We start from the raw sequence: 16,718 nt of genomic DNA, 5'->3' as shown, positions 1-16,718 counted from the left end.
TAGGGAGGTCATAGGAGATCATGAAGGGACATTAACAGTCTAGCTAGAGTGTTAAGGCAAAAATCCATTCCGTTCTTTTCTTGCCTAAAATATGAAAAAATTCTTGCACATTGTCATCTGTAGATAGATAAAAATATATATTAAAATGATCAGACTGCCTTAGAATGTAATCAGAGAAACTTCAGTTGCTTATCAACTGCCTTGAGATAGAGGACTTTGGCTTCTGATTTCTATGGTATTCTTTGCTTTTTCCTCAGTCGTTTGAAGCAGCATAGAAACTGGGGGCAGGGGCAATAATAGATGTTGCACATTCTTACCTGCCCTGTCTGCAACCTGGTAGAGAGAACACTTCTAGACATTTTGTGATGGTCATTAGGATTACGGAATTCGAGTTGGAAGGGACCAGGACCAGGAGAGGTCACGTGTGCCAGTTAACCTTTCACTTTCAGGCAGGCAGCCCAAGGCCAGAGGTGTCGCCAGCCACCATACAGGCTTCTCTTTCAGACCCCCACATGCACATACTTCCAGAACTGGGAAAGTTTCCAAAATTATACAGATATTTAATGTGTTTTCAGAAGAGATTTTGTTAAAAATAACGCAAGGGAAGATTCAAAGTTTTAGCAAAAATTTCAAGGGGTTCATACATAGCACTTACCTCAACCACTTATCCCCTCCCACCGTTTTTTAATACCTGGCAAATGTTGGCTGCCAAGTTAGGCTTTGAGAAAGCAGAGACTTCCTGAATGTTCCAGCATTTCTAAGCCAGTTTGGGCATGTTGCCTTTTGCATTCCATAGTTCAGCTTCTATCACCTGTACTCAGTGGGTAGCCTTTAAAGATTGACAGTTGACACACCAATCCTCACTCAGAATTTTCTTCAGATGTTCTGTCCCTGAGCCATTCCCCCCAGGGCAAAAGGTAACCAGGAAATAAGGAAACACCAGTCAACCTGAAAACCCCCATCAACCCACCCTAGGTAAGTGAAGGCATCTGGGGATTACAGGTAGGGAGCAGTCTCATTTTAAACTTGACTCTTAGAACACCTGTGTGATGCAGTTACTGCTGATTGAAGCTGACAAATCCCATATCCAAAGGCGGTGTCTCTTCTTCCAGAAGTGTGTTTTCACTCAATTGATATTTTCCATGGATTAGAATGGGTCAGAAAGAATTACATCAAAAGAAGAGGGATACCAAGATGTTTTTGTGGCTCTTTCTGTCGGCCATTGTCCCAAACCAGGTGATATGTGGGTTTAAAGGTTTGCTCTAATTGAACTCCTCATTTTGAGTAGTCTGAGTACGCAGATAATTCTTAAATTGACACAGGAGAAAAAGGTTGTGTTTCTTTTCTCCACTTGGGTAAGCAAGGAGGAAGAGTAACAGTGATAACTACTCTTTGACTTTGTCCATCTCCTTGATAACTTCTTCTCAGACAGTTCCCAATCTCTGATCACCCAGCAGTCTGGTTCAGGCAAGCAGATAATGCAGGGTCCTTGAAGAGTGAAAGAGAAGCATGTAACTTCCAGGCATCCTTTAGAATGATATTTCTTATCACAATACTAAGTGCCAATTCTGATTGACCAATAATGATGTCCTAGCCCAGTGTGTTGAAAGAATTCCTAAGTCGAATCTGGGTTCTGGAATAAAAATGGCATCACTGGAGAAGTAATGGTCCATATGTCAGTTTTTTTTTCCATCTCAGAGCAGCTGCAAATAGCTCATTTCATTATTAAATTTCAAGCTTTCTTGCATTTATCTTCACAGTCACCCTTTGAAGTCCCAGTATCATTCCCATTTTGCAGGTGAGAAAGTGATTTCCCTTTGTATTATTTCCAGATTGGAAATTCACAAATATTTTGAGCCCTCGCCCATGCAAGATCAAGATTCTTCAAAAGCTGAAATTAATCATAAAGGAATCCTTCCTTGAAGGAAAAGTAAAGCAAAGGAGGCAGTATCTGAGGAGAATAAATTATAGCCTGTGCAGTATCTGCAGAAGGGAAAAGGGACTTGCATAGTGATCCTTTCTTGGAGTCCCATAGTGGCTGTAGACCCTGTCTGTAACAGGAAGCTCCCTGGGATGCTACACTTGGGTGAGCTAGAGTGATGTCTTAGAAAGGTAGAGCAGCAACTCAATAGGTGCTTATTTTAGGCATCCATATGGTATTGAAATCCTCACAATCATTTTCTACCCACTCTCTAACCATGCAGAAGGAAATTGAAGAGATTTCTATAATCCATCCTCTTAGAATTAGTCTGTGGCTAAGGATCTCTACCCTCTCCCTAGTCGGGGGCCCACTGTCTCAGGCAGTAGCAGTGGTTCAAAAATGCCTTGCAGAAAGACAGACTGGCTCATTAAGATTGCTGCGCTCTTGCAGGGACAACACTTCTGGTAAAGAGAGGCAGCATGAGGGAATTCTCTGATTCTACACAGAGTGATGATTTGCCATTCGGACAGGCAAACCTGATGAGCAACGTGAGCTTCGCCACCAGGTAAGAGCCTCAGAGAACCGATTCCCTCTCGTTTTCCGAAGATCCTTGGGCAATACCAATGTGATGTAAACCAGAATATTGGTTTTATCAGCCCTGATAGTGGCCAGTGGAATTGTTCCCCACCTACATGAATTCATCTCTGCTTCTCCCAATATCATTAAGCTAAACAAATATACCTCCTTGCAACATCGCTCAGAGAAATTTATACTTGTGACAACCAAAGGTCATTGCCCAGTGTTCTCTCAGATCAGGTACCCTAGACAGGTGGACTGGGGTGAAATTTCAATTATTCCCAATTTCTAGTATTAATCCATCCCCTATTTCCAACAAACTGATGATGAGGTTGCTTTTGTTTTTGGATCGGCAAAATAGGGTCAAGAAATTCTTTCTCCCCCTCTCTTTTTCCCTGCAGTTCTTTAGTGCATTAAAATCTTGATTAACAAGAATGCAGGGTTGGCAGTGGAGGGTGATCTGTTCAGTTGATTTTAAATAGAGGGTTGATGGAGCACCTGGGTGGCTCAGTCAGTTAAGCGTCCAACTTTAGTTCAGGTCATGATCTCGCAGTCTGTGAGTTTAGGCCCAATGTTGGGCTCTGTGCTGGCAGCTCAGAGCCGGGAGCTTGCTGCGGATTCTGTGTCTCCCTCTCTTTCTGCCCCTCCCCTGCTTGCACTCTGTCTCTCTCCCTGTCTTATAAAGAAATAAATTTTTTTAAATAGAAGGTTAATCTAAAAGTTCTTGCTTCAAAGTTCATTGTGAATAGTTTTGTAATATGTTGGCAACATTTCAATTTAGTACCTATACTATACTAGGAAAAATTTTTAATGATTGAGAATTGTGATTATCTGCATGTAGATACTGTATTAACAGTAGAGTGTGGTCAATATGTACTGGCATTACATAATGTGGGTGTGGGGTAGGGTTAGGGTTAAGTTCAAAGGCTGTCTAGTTATCTCAGTTTTGCTATATTAAATGAGTATGATAGTCATAAACACTTCGTGTTTTGTAACAATTGAATGAGATTAGTTATTTAAAGCTCTTTGATTCTTGGCTGACAGCAAGTACTCATCAGATATTCCTTATTGTGATTATCAAGTGCTATACCTGGGAAGGTGCACAAAATTGGGCTACATATGTAGTAAGTGTATAACCTATCAAGGATGTAGATTTTTAAATAAAATCCTTGATCTTGTTATTTTAAATAACCCACCTCCTTTTTTTATATATATATATTTTTAATGTTTATTTATTTTTGAGACAGAGAGATACAGAGCATGAACGGGGGAGGGTCAGAGAGAGAGGGAGACACAGAATCTGAAGCAGGCTCCAGGCTCTGAGCTGCCAGCACAGAGCCCGATGCGGGGCTCCAACTCACAGACCCTGAGATCATGACCTGAGCCGAAGTCGGACGCTTAACCGACTGAGCCACCCAGGTGCCCCACTCACCTCCTTCTTTTAATATATGAAGAACCGTGCTTCTGTTTAACTGGGGATTCTGGAGAGCTGGGTCTGGTTAACAGAGGTTTTCACCCTACCACTCCCACAGGTGAGGCAGGTGTCACCGTCTGAGCCACCAAAGGTGCCACCTCTTCGTGTGCGCATTTTCCACATTTTCCAAGAGGAATATAACAGGCCTAGGAATTATAGCTTCTGCCCTTCCTTGCCTTCTATTTCAGTATTTTAGGAAACTGAGATAATCTGTGGGAAAGGATTAAGAACTTTGTGTGGAGGAAAGTGCTATGGAATTTCGGAAATTCACACTCTTAATGACAACAAAACAGCTATTCACTATAATTGAGGTTTGCAGGTTTCTTTTTTAAATGGTTGGTAAATAGGGATTTATTAAGTGCCTCTATGTGCTAAGTAGGCACTCTGCTTGATGTGTTTGGAGATACAGAAATGATGTTTCAACCCCCATGCAATCTAGTTGGGTAAACAAGTTGAATTTATGTAACATAAATCAGAGTTCAAATAAAGCAGTACTCCTTGAAGTGCTACATAGATAATTCGGGCAGGAGGGCAAAGGAAGAAGAGGTCAGTGAGGAGTGGATGGATTGTTCCAGAAAGTTTCCTGTGGCAGGTGGGATTTGGAAAAGTAGGAGAGAATGGGCATCTCAACTTGTGTGAAGGTCATGACATGGGCAAGGCATGGGGGAAACCCGGAGCCTTCCATGTGCCAGCTAGCCTGACCAGAGGTGAGAATGTGTGCTAGCATGTTGTATGAAAGAACATCTCAAATTTCTCAAGAATACTTTCTTGGCTATTGGTGTTGTGCATCTGTGTATTTGTGTATACGTGATGATTATGGTTTTTTTAATGTTTATTTATTTTTGAGAGAGAGAGGGAAACAGAGTACGAGGGCACAGAGAGAGGGAGACACAGAATCCAAAGCAGGCTCTAGGCTCTGAGCTGTCAGCACAGATCCCAACGTGGGGCTCAAACTCACGAATCAAAAGATCATGACCTGAGCCGAAGTCAGTCGCTTAACCAACTGAGCCACCCAGGCACCCCATGTTCTGTTTATGTTAATGCGCAATTGTTACAAAAACATAATTCACATTTAAAAACTGCTTTTGAGACTTTAAAGACAACATTGAGGATAACACATGAAGTGCTTCAGCCATGCTTATGTGCTTATTTATCCTTTTCCACATCTTCTGTGATAATAGAGGATTGGCAAGTAATGGGTACAAAAAGCCATAGAAAATCCTTAAATGTAAAGGTAGGCATTCAGTTTCACAGACTTTTCCTCATTATTCTTTAGTCAGTTACAAAAAAATCACTTATTGGTATGTTTTCCATTGTCTTAAATACCTGCGCTGTCTATGGTAAATAAGGAAGTTGTTCAAAGCAGACGTCTAAAAGGAGAATTGGTCTAGATGGCATGGTCCATTCATAGATTGGGCCTTTCAGCCCTATATCTGGCCAGGAAATCCCTGAATATGCTTTAAAAGCTCCTAAAGAAGGTCAGAGATCATGAAAGTTAGCCAGCCAGATCATCTCTTAAAGATGATCCTTAATTCATCTGCACCTCTTAATTGAAAAGCAAGATATGTTCACATGAGCTACATATTTTAAATTTTTTTAACGTTTATTTATTTTTGAGACAGAGAGAGACAGAGCATGAACGGGGGAGGGTCAGAGAGAGGGAGACACAGAATCTGAAACAGGCTCCAGGCTCCGAGCTGTCAGCACAGAGCCTGACGCGGGGCTCGAACCCACGGACCGCGAGATCATGACCTGAGCCGAAGTGGACTGCCCAACCGACTGAGCCACCCAGGCGCCCCGAGCTACATATTTAAAAAAAAATAATCAGAGTCCTGCTGGTTAGACAGTGATATATACTTCTATATACGTAAGTGCCATTTGTGGGTACATTTCTGTGATATTTCATCAATGGAGTTGGTTAGCTCAGTTGATTTAAGTACAGTGTTAATAGGATCAATGACAGATCCTCCTCCCACTTAGTACTATAAAATAGGGTGTGTTTTTGTTTTGTTTTAGTTTTTTCTTTTTCTTCTTTTTTTTTTTTTTTTTTTTTTTTTTTGCAGGGCAAAGATAACTCCAGCTATTAAATTGATAAACATACGTTCTGTGTAACAACAAGTAGTAAAATAAATTTGATGGCTTAATAGAGTTAAGTAGTTATGATTGGGGGAAAAATGTAAAATGTGTGGTGTGTGCTATTTGTGATCCATTTTTGATGTGTTAATAGTATTACATTCACATACCCCAAACAGCATAACATTATTGATAGTTTTGCTGACAATGGCTTGGTGCTTTTAAAGATGTAATCTTCAGCCCACCGGTGGGTTTTCCAGTAAGTTGAGAAACTACCATCTTCTATTCTTAGTACTGAAGCAGTACAGACAGCCCTAACTTATACAAAAGTTATAGTCCAATATTTCATTGTGTCCCTGGGGTCTTTCTCTTCCCATAGAATAAGCAATGTTATAAATAGCAGTTAGGTTCTCAGATGAGCACACAAAAGTCTATTTAATAGATGGTAGTTAAATGTGTATTTGTTGAGTAAGTAAACAAACACTAGCTCTATTCACTTCTGTTCTGTGTCGTTAAATCAAGGGATTCATGTAACATGAGAGAGTGAAGATGAATATTTCCTCTTTCTTTCCATGGTGATCCAGTGAGACTTATGCAAAACTTTATGATAAATAAAAATACATTTCAACTGCTCCTGGATCCCCTTTGCCCTTACTTCCAATTTCTTTATTGGCTACCCTATTTTGGGTGAGCTTGAGAGAGTTCTACCCATTTTACTGTTCTATAGTTATTTACTGAGTTATTTACTCTACCTCTCCTATCAAAATTCACTTCTTCAGTAAAACTGATTTGATGAGGTATTACAAAGAGAAGATTCAGATACAATTATTTCATATCATGTTGTGACTGACCAGTAACACAATAACCACACTAAGTCATTCAGTATTTTTAAAAATAGGTGTTTATAAACTCAAGTACATATTGACAGATACCTAATGAAATGAACAAGAGGAAGCAGAAATTTCTAGGCAGTTTATGATAGACCTGGGTCAGGATAAGAAACCATTTCCTATAAAAAAGATTTGTTTTCTTCGGGTATATTAGCCCTTCCCTAGAAATCCTCCCTCTGGGTCTGCTTTAATTCAACTGCTACAGACTATATTGAAATCTAGATATTGAACTTTCCTGTATAATTTCCCTTCCCACTATATCTTTGTGAAACTTGTGACTAAGATCATATGTAAATATGGTATCAACTTCATCTTCATACTCTCCATGTGCTTTTAGAGGACTGGAGACCATGCATGTCATTTTTTCTCTCTTTCTTAATATCCAACCCAGTCTTATCTCTTTAAAGGTCAAGCGTGTCACAGATATCGGTCATGAGCATTGTCCATATATCAGGCATGAACCCTGGATCACCATCCTCTTTAGCTTTTATGCTCAGTTTCCTCATCTGCAAAATAGAGATACTATTAGGACCTAAATAATTGGGATAAAACATGCTGAGTTCTTACGGAGAGCCTAAATTGAGCAAGTGTAAAATGGGTCATGTTGTTGTTCTGCTCCCCCATCCTCCTCTGCCACTATTTCCCTGACTCTTAGGTTTTCATGCTTTGCAACCAATTCCTTTCACATTCAGGGGGAGAGGGTGTGAAGTTCCAGACCTTCCACAATTTCATTCACTGTGTACCACCCACCATCCATAGCCCATCAGCTCAACAGAGTGTATCATCAGGATTTTCAGTGAAGACCTGTACTATGGGAACTTCCTCTGGTACAGTCACTTTACCGTGTCCATATCTGCCCATACCTCACTGTTCCCCCTCTGGAACACTTTTTTCCGTGGCAATTCCAGCTCTCTCTTTGGCCGTTTCTCAGCTCCTTCCAGAATAGTTGATTTCATGGCAGTCTTTAGTTTCTGAGCAAATTACAGAGCATCCAGAAGGACTGCCATTATATCATCTGCCAGGCCAGAAGCTTGTTAGTATCAGAGGCACATCATCCATACGGACATAGGGAAATCCATTTAACTGGGAGAAATTGTTTATCTTCGGCACACTCACTCCCAGCCCTTGTATAAATTATTCTCAGGGATGACTCCTGAGACATTTGCCCATCTGATCACTCACTTCCAGATACTATGCACCCTCACCCTACCCTCCGACACAGAATTAGGCAAGGAAGCTGGATCCTTCCTTCCGTTTTATTCTCAGTTCTACACACCTAATTGAATTCTGTGCCCCGGCTTCTCCAGGCAAGAGAAGCACCATCCTGTAGCCTCAGTGATGACTGAACTCCTACCGAGGACCAGTTTTCAGGGTCTTTCCAGAGTCAGAATATTGGATATAAATCACCACACATGGTTCTTCTGTCTCCACATCCTGAGATTTCTATAGAAACTAAGCATATAAGATTGTCTGAGCAGGAACTTTTTTTTTTTAAGTGATAGGATATCTATCTTTCTTTCTTTCTTTCTTTCTTTCTTTCTTTCTTTCTTTCTTTCTTTCTTTCTTTCTTTCTTTCTTTCGAGAAAGAGAGAGCACACAAGTGGGGAAGGGGCAGAGAGAGAGAGAGAGAGAGAGAGAGAGAGAGAATCTCAAGCAGGCTCTGCTCCACCAGTGCCAAGCCAGATACGGGGCTTGAACTCACAAACTGTGAGATCATAACCTGAGCTGAAGTTGGAAGCCTAGCCGACTAAGCCACCCAGGCGCCCGGAGTGGGTACTTTTCTTTCTTCATTCCATATTAAGCTTTTGAAATGACTTTCCCTCTAGATGATCAGAGACTTCTTTATTTGAATAAAATGGAGTCCATAACTAGTAAATCAAAAGTGTTCTTTGATTATTTCATTCCTATATGCATATAGAGTTTGCCTTTACTATAGGATTTCAAATCATGTTCTAGAAATCCACATGTGCTTAATACTGTATAAGCCAGCATTTGATCTACCTTTCTCTGAGTCCAGATAGCACTTACGTTTGCATTCTTGGAGATTCTAGAACCTCTGAAGTTGCCTTCCTCATTGCAACTGATGGCATTTGAGTATGTCGGAACCCCTAGCAGGGGCGTGTGTCAGTCATGAATACAATACGTATCTTCATCGAGTCTCAGTAGAAAATACAAGGAAAATGGTAATACAAATGCATCATGCATGATTAGGGGTATAGATAGGTATGGGGATAGGGATAAAGATAGACATACACCTACACAGGTAGAAATGATATTTTTAAGCACAATGGGCCTGAATTCCAAAGATAAATGAAAGAGTTAGGGTGCTAGTAAATAGAAGAATAAAAATTTGGAAAGAACTTCTAGTTCTTACCTTGTACCTATAGCCAAAAATTGGATTTCTGAGAATCAAAGTGCTACAACTCTAGCAAAAATACTATAAAAGTATATATATATATATATATATATATATATATATATATATATATGTAAGTATATGTATAGTATATATGTGTGTGTATATATATGCATATATACATGTGTATATATATGTACATATATGTATGTGTATGTATATATATATATGAGTAATTCATTAGGTATTCATTAAATAAATGAACTATTCAGATTATCAAACAATATTTTGTTGCTATTATTTAAAAATAGGGTTGCGTGGGTGGCTCAGTCAGTTAAGCATACACCTCTTGATTTCAGCTCAGGTCATGATCTCTCGGTTTGTGAAACTGAGCCCTGTGTTGGGCTCTGCACTGACAGCACATAACCTGCTTGGGGTTCTCACCCTCTCTCTCTCTCTCTGCCCCTCCCCTGCTCATTCTCTCTCTCTTTCTGTCTCTCAAAATAAATAAACATTGTAAAAATGTCAGCGGAATACCATGGAAAATTCAGCATATTCCTTCCATTATTCCTGTCTTCTTTGCCCTATATGACTAGCTTAGGAGGCTGTAATAAAGGAGGGACAAAGGCCTTTTTTCAACCTTTCTGTTACCTGTAGACAGGTCTTAAGAAAAATGAAGTCAAATTCTTCTAGGACTTGAGGGTATGAACTTTCCATCAATGTAGCTGGGTGGGAAGATAAGGAAGCAGCTTTGTTAATATGCAAATAAAAATTACAGTGGACAGCTGATCATTTATGGAGTGTATATATTTATTTGCATTAAGTAGTTTTTACATGTTTTCATTCTTGTCATTTATAATCTCTTAAAAGACAGAGATGAGACCTTGTTTGTTTAAGGGCGTATATAAAAGACCAACCCAACAACACAAGGTGAAGATTATGGGAAGCTTAGTTTTCTGTATAAAACTCTATTCAAAGACTAGAGACGTGACTTACATAGTTTCTAGGAAAAATTGTCACAGACTTTTTAAAAAATTTTTTAATGTTTATTTTTGAGAAAGAGAGAACATGAGTGGGGAAGGGGCAGAGAGAGAGGGAGACACAGAATCCAAAGCAGGCTCCAGGCTCTGAGCTGTCAGCACAGAGCCCATCATGGGGTTTGAACCCACAAATCACTAGATCACGACCTGAGCCGAAGTCAGACGCTCAATGACTGAGCCACCCAGGCTCCCTGGTTACAGACTTTTTATTCAGGATTCTTTGCTCTCTGCTTGACACTCACCACCATCCTTTTCTGGGATTTGTATTTCCCAGGTACTTACTATCCCCATCAACATCTGCTATTTGAACCAAACATCACTTTCAAAAAAATATTAGCCCTTCCAGAGGTAGATTTTTTTTTCCATCAGGGATCAGGGATTTCAGCTAAGAAAATCTCCCTAACTAGGGAATTTCAGGCATCAACCAGAAGGGGACATATGTTTTTAGGTGACCTTCAATAAGGGCCTTTCAGGTATATCTAAAATCACGCATCAAAGCCTATTGTGTGCTATGGCATTTTAGTTTTTAGGTTGCAGCAGGAGTGATAAAGCAGGAGTCCACCAGACCCGTGGGTAAGGTGGGCATGCCAGAAGTGGACTGTCAAGAATGAGACTTCAGCTCTGTGATTTCCTACGCTCTGTGATCATGAGCAAGGCACTTACTGAACTGTGGCTCAGACCCCTCTTCTGTCAAACAGGTGGCACCGACCTCACAGAGCTGATGAGAAGACTAAGTGTAAGATTCTTGGCCAGGTTCCTAGGCAAGAGTAAAACACTCAATAAATGTTAGCAATTATCAGGACACAGGAGACATGACTGTCCCACAGAATAATTGAACCCACATACTGGAGACTTACCTCAAAGCAGCTTTCTGCTAAAAACTTATTAGCATTCTTCATTTGTGTTACCACCAGTTGTATGAGTAGGAAAGACAGAGGACTTAGAGATAAATGTCATTTCAATTTAAATCTGAGGGGTGATAAAGCTGCTGCAGAACTCACCTTTAGTAACAGAGGAAGCCCCAGTCCCTGTCTCCCCATGAAGCAATATGGTCTTTGCCTAGGTGGAACAATTACTTTTTTTAACCCTTTCCCCAAAGACCTAAGACTGTAAGAGTTCCAGCCTATGTTAGTCCCGTGCTGGGCTCCTAAAGACCACGGTGGCTTAGACAGTGAAAGTCAAGGGCGGGGCCATGATTGTCCTCAACTCCGCAAGTGTCAAAGATGTTTACCTAACACATCGTTGACTTTAATGCAGTTATTTATAACTTTTCACCCAAACTTGCCAACAACAGTTTCATTTTGAGTCTGTAACAGTCCCCAAATAATTGGAAAATCTTTCTTGTCAAGAGAGGATTGAAAAAAGGCATCTTTACCAAACTCCTCCTCTCCCTACACTGAGACCCACTTCCCTTTCCCTCCCCGCATCCTGTTCTGTTCAGCTAATTGACAACTATGGCAAAGCAAACACGAGGCAGGCAAAACTTCAGGGTCGCTGGGTAGCCGTAGGCCTCAGCAGCTGTCTTCAGCACATGCGCAGCTCTCAGGACAATAAAATACTGTTCATTGCTTCTACCCCACAACCAATTAGGTCAGCTGTAAATATTGGAATTGCTTGGTAAACATGCTGGAAGATTGTGCTGACTTGTTAATATAAGTGAAAATGTAATTAGATTTATAACACTTTTTTTCTAAACCATAATTTACAACAACAACAACAGAAGAAAAAAAAATTCCCTTGCAACCTGCTGAAATGCCATTATTAAAATGCATATGAAAAGTCAATTATGCCAGAGGGAGGTATTTAAGAGAAGTGAGTTTCCATACCCTGGGATTACACCGTGGGGATTGCATATTTCTTATTTATTTTTTTTCCCTGAGATCTTTGCTGCTGCCAAGTGAAAAGGAACAGATATTTTACTTATTTCACTCTGAAATATCGCTGCAGATAATGCTAAAACGTAAACTAAATAACTTGGCTCCTTGAAAACCCGCTCCGTTCTCAAAGCCCCGAGAAAAGCCGAGTAGCCACCATTCTTGTTTTTATTTATAAGCCCATCTGTCTTTAAGCAATAGTCGTATTGCTTAAAACATGTGGAAATCACATACTTTTTTTCCCCCTAAATGTTATTCTGTTTTATGTTCTAAATGAATAGATTATTATACATACTTCTGTGGAGAACCCTTTAGTAAAGACAAGAAACAACCCCTTATGTTTATTGTAAAACCCAGAGTTGCCTCCACTCCCAGGATCATGTTGGGAACACAGCTCCGCCCTCAGACGAGATGGCATAGGGTGCTAGGCTGGCCCTTGACAGGCTGGGCGGCTGGGCCTTCTCTGCCTCAGGAGCCTCTGTCCATCAGGCAAGGCTTAGCCCTCGCCTGGAGGCTGTTTTCAACCCATACAGGCTGCTGCCTCTCTGCTTTCTGGTTTCCTCATAATGAAGTGTAGGTATTATTTTATCTCATCTGTGTTTAAGGTACCAGTGGGGAAAAGCTGGTTAAAAAAAATCATAAAGCAATTTATAAGTATGAGAGAAGCTGCCATTTTCAGTCTCAAACTTCCAGTAAAATGTTCAGTTTAGATAATGGAAGAAATTTTTAATACATATTTTTTAGAATTGCTTGTGCCTACATTGTGGATAAATTACTCTTTGGGGGAAGATTCTGGGGTTGGCTATATGAGAATCAATCAATAAAGTAAATCACATATGTCTGTGCATATATATATACATATGATTTACTTTATACATTTATACTTCATACACACCTATGTATACATACATTACATGTGTACATATTTACAGGAAGATCTAGAGAAGCCAGAAATGGGGAGTGGCAGATGTTACAGACTTTGATTTAGGGTAGCATCTCAAACCATAGGTATGTCTTAGTAACTGAGAACAGTGTAGATGGTCTAACAACATAAAAATGTTCACAGTCTTTATTGATTGATTGATATGATTATTATGTTTAAGACTTTTATATTTGCATTTACCACAAGTAAGAACACATTAATATTTCCAGTGTTTAAAATAATATTTCATGAAAAGCATTTTCATACTGATTAGCTAGATTTGCTGCCAGTGAAATAGTCTGTGATATTTTACAGTCAGCCAAGCCTAGTGCCTGGCTTTCCACTGTTTGTAGGGTAGGTCCAAATATTCTTGGGCCTTTCTAAATTAAATGTCCCTGATTTCAGTTTTTGCTCACCATGTAGGTATTGAGCTGCCAGGACGGTGGGTGATATGTTTCCTTTTTTTCTCACTTTATTTCTGTTTTAATCCTTGAGAAATCCATTTTGTGGATCAACACCAGAAACCAGTTTTAAGATACTTAGAGATGGCTCAGAGGGAGAAGATAACTGGGAAGGATTTGTAGAGTCAGGTCAAGTATCTGCTTGGCCTATGAGTTCAGTCTTCCAGGAACAACTCTCAGCACCTACACCCCACCCCAAGCCATTGATTTTCATCTGCATCCCTTAAGCTCACCCAGGAACAAACTCTGAGGTAGGGAAAAAAAAAAAATCAATGAACCCAATGGCAAAAGTTTCTGACCTCTTTATATGGATTCTAGCTGTCTTTTTTTTTTTTAAACAGTTAATTTATAGGAGGGAAAGGTGAACATATTATTCAACAAAACAGGCAAAAACCATCTTAGGTGAGTTTACATTCATCTGTTTTTCAAAGTCACGGGCCTATGTCAGGTGGCTCTAAATCTTAAAGGTTATTTGGGACCAGGAGGAAGAGCACATGAGAAACGTTTTTACAATCCACATAAGTAGATTATCTCTGTCATCCCTGATTATATTCCTCCTTCCAGAGGGACTTTCATAGCCTACCTGCCCACTTGGAACATTTCCCTTGTTAGGGCACTAGAAGTAAAGGAACACCTTTCCTAACCCATCAGTCTCTCACTCTTTAGCCAGATATTCTCAGGTCCACCTCCAGATCTGGGCATCTGTCACCAGCTCTTTTTCCTTCTTGTACTCGCCCTTTACTCTTCCTCATCTTACTGTTTTAACCACTGGATCTCATCGTAATGTTTTTCTAAGCCTGGAAATAACAGAAGATGAGAGAAGAGATAAAAACAGTGATTCCCAGGAGTGTGGCTGTATGTATGTGGGCACAGAATGAAATTTTCAGGGGATGGGAGGCCTCTTCAAACTGTATCCCAACCCGTGACTCTCATACCACCCCTGGCTGGCTTGTTTTCACTCTGAGAATCACAGTGTACAAGGCGAGACATCATTGACGGGAGCACTGAAGTTGAAAAGAAGTAATAAGAATTGGAGAAGGAGTAAAAGTAACAATTCTGGAACCAATTTCACTGTACCAAATGGGCAAACAATTCTAAAATTAATACTTTCCCCAAGTGCCTGATTTATAACCTGCGTCTATTCACTGCACTCAGGAACACACTCTAAGGTAGGCAAAAACAAAGGCAAAACAAACAGTAAAACCAACAGTAAACCAATCTAGATCTATCAGTAGCCAACGTCTGGGCTGGCAACCCTGGTGAGAAGTAAGAGGAACAGGTCAGGAAGTTGGGAGATAGGTTTCTGTCCTGGAGTCAATCATTTGTCTCATTTTCTCTGTTTAACTCCTAAAAATATTTTAAGTCTCTCCACCCTTTCCATCTCCAATCCTCATCCCAGCCCAAGCCACCATCTTCTTTCCCTGGACCACTGGTGAAAATGTTGGTTCACCCTGTCTCCTTCCATTTCCCTTGTCCTTCCTCATCCATTCCTCTATTGCACTTAGAATGAGGTATCAAACATGAAAATTTTGCAGTACTGTTTCCTTTCAGTGGTTTGTCAATACCTTTAGGAATGAGATCAGAATCCTTAATAATACCCTTCATCCTAAGGTCCCTGCCTCTCAGAAAACTCCTTTGGGCTCAAACAGTATTATATTTTCCCACTTCTCCAAATATGCACCATTCTCCTTTTCCTGCTGTGGACCTGTGCATATTCCTAGAATGTGATTCCCTTCTCATATTTGTCTAATAAAATCTCACTCTGTTCTAAGGGCACTCCAAAACTCAAGTCAAAATACTCTGGATTACCAAGCTACAAAGGGCTTTGTATTTGATTCATATCCAATAAAAATGTGGCTTCCCATTACAAGGAATGAAGTCCTTTCAAATCAAAGTGTGTCTCTCATGTGGTCTTTTATAAAGCTGAATCAGTGAAAAATAAACATTGTAATTAGTGTCCAATCACTTGCAAATAACAGAAATTATTTTAAACTAAAGAAAGACAAAAAGAATACCTAATAAGGAATCACAGAACAGCAAAACTATAAGGGAGAAAGCACTGCATGTTTTCCATTGAGACTGGAGCCAATAAGTTGGAACCTGTGTGCCCTGCGCCAGTGCTCTCCAGCTGCACCCCCAATGGGTAGTGGGCTTCATTCTCTGCACAGAAGCCTTCTGTATCCCTGTTCTGCAGAATCTGGCTACTCCTGTCCTCAAGCCGCATCCCAGTTCTGATATTATAAACTAGGTCACAAGATTCCCAGTATCCCAGTTTCTGATGATAGGAAGAGAGGGTGTGATTTGCTCAGCTCAAATTAGGTTTCCTGACTTGCCCAATCATGTCCAGGAAGTAGAGTCATCAGGAACAAACATGGCCACTTGTGGGGGATGAGGCAGTTCTCAAAGAAGTAGGGAAGTGCAGATAATGGGATCTACTCCCATTATCTACTCCATATAAACATAGGAACCATAATCATCGTAAGTAAACACATTTAACCAATATCATGTCAATTAGACAATCTATAATAGACATAGATATAGATATAAATATGTATAATTCCGTGCCCCTACAGGGTACACAGTGTCATGGTGAACACTTGTGATGCCCATTAAACAATAAAAAAAAAAAATCTATCCCCAAGGAGCATATGTGTGATATGCAAGGGAAAAGGATGTATCAGTCCATTGTAGAATGGATCAAATAAATGGATACACTTTGTATTTCCATCTACTATTTGGTGAGTGCTTTTGAGGTGCATTATACTTTTATGGACTCATTAATTAGCAGAAGTTATTGCGCTAGAGATCAGAAAATGAGTGAAATTAATAAGGAAGGCTTCCTGCAGGAAGCAGATCTTGAGCTGCATTTGAAATGCCAAATGCTTTAACAGCTGGCGTACTGTGATCTGCATGAATAACAAATAATTAATGCAAAACGAAGCAAACCTGATTGAAGGAAAACACAGGTTGGCTTTCCCCTCATGTGAAATTTACCTGGCAACTAGTGAACCATCGGGACTTTGCTCAAGTCACTTTCTCAAGTATTCTGGACGGCCTGCCTAGAATGGGTCCTGCAAAGATCGGTTTATGGCTTGGATATTTGTTACATTTTAATAAGGCTTGGAAACTTA

The 16,718-nt window shown here is 40.1% G+C and overlaps 1 protein-coding gene across 7 annotated transcripts in view; it reads left to right on the top strand.

Moving 5' to 3' along the window:
• KCNU1 (potassium calcium-activated channel subfamily U member 1) overlaps positions 1 to 16,718 on the top strand; it is a 154,631-nt gene that overhangs the window by 81,121 nt on the left and 56,792 nt on the right. For all 7 annotated transcript variants that reach the window (XM_042983501.1, XM_042983499.1, XM_042983500.1 and 4 more), the window contains one exon: positions 2,372 to 2,486. In XM_042983501.1, the coding sequence (XP_042839435.1) occupies positions 2,372 to 2,486 (115 nt within the window). The remainder of the gene's footprint in view (positions 1 to 2,371; positions 2,487 to 16,718) is intronic.

The sequence above is a fragment of the Panthera tigris genome, chromosome B1 (genome assembly GCF_018350195.1).
Source record: "Panthera tigris isolate Pti1 chromosome B1, P.tigris_Pti1_mat1.1, whole genome shotgun sequence".
NCBI lineage: Eukaryota > Metazoa > Chordata > Mammalia > Carnivora > Felidae > Panthera > Panthera tigris.
Note: the sequence above shows the minus strand (reverse complement) of the source record. Positions and strands in the feature narration are given on the sequence as shown.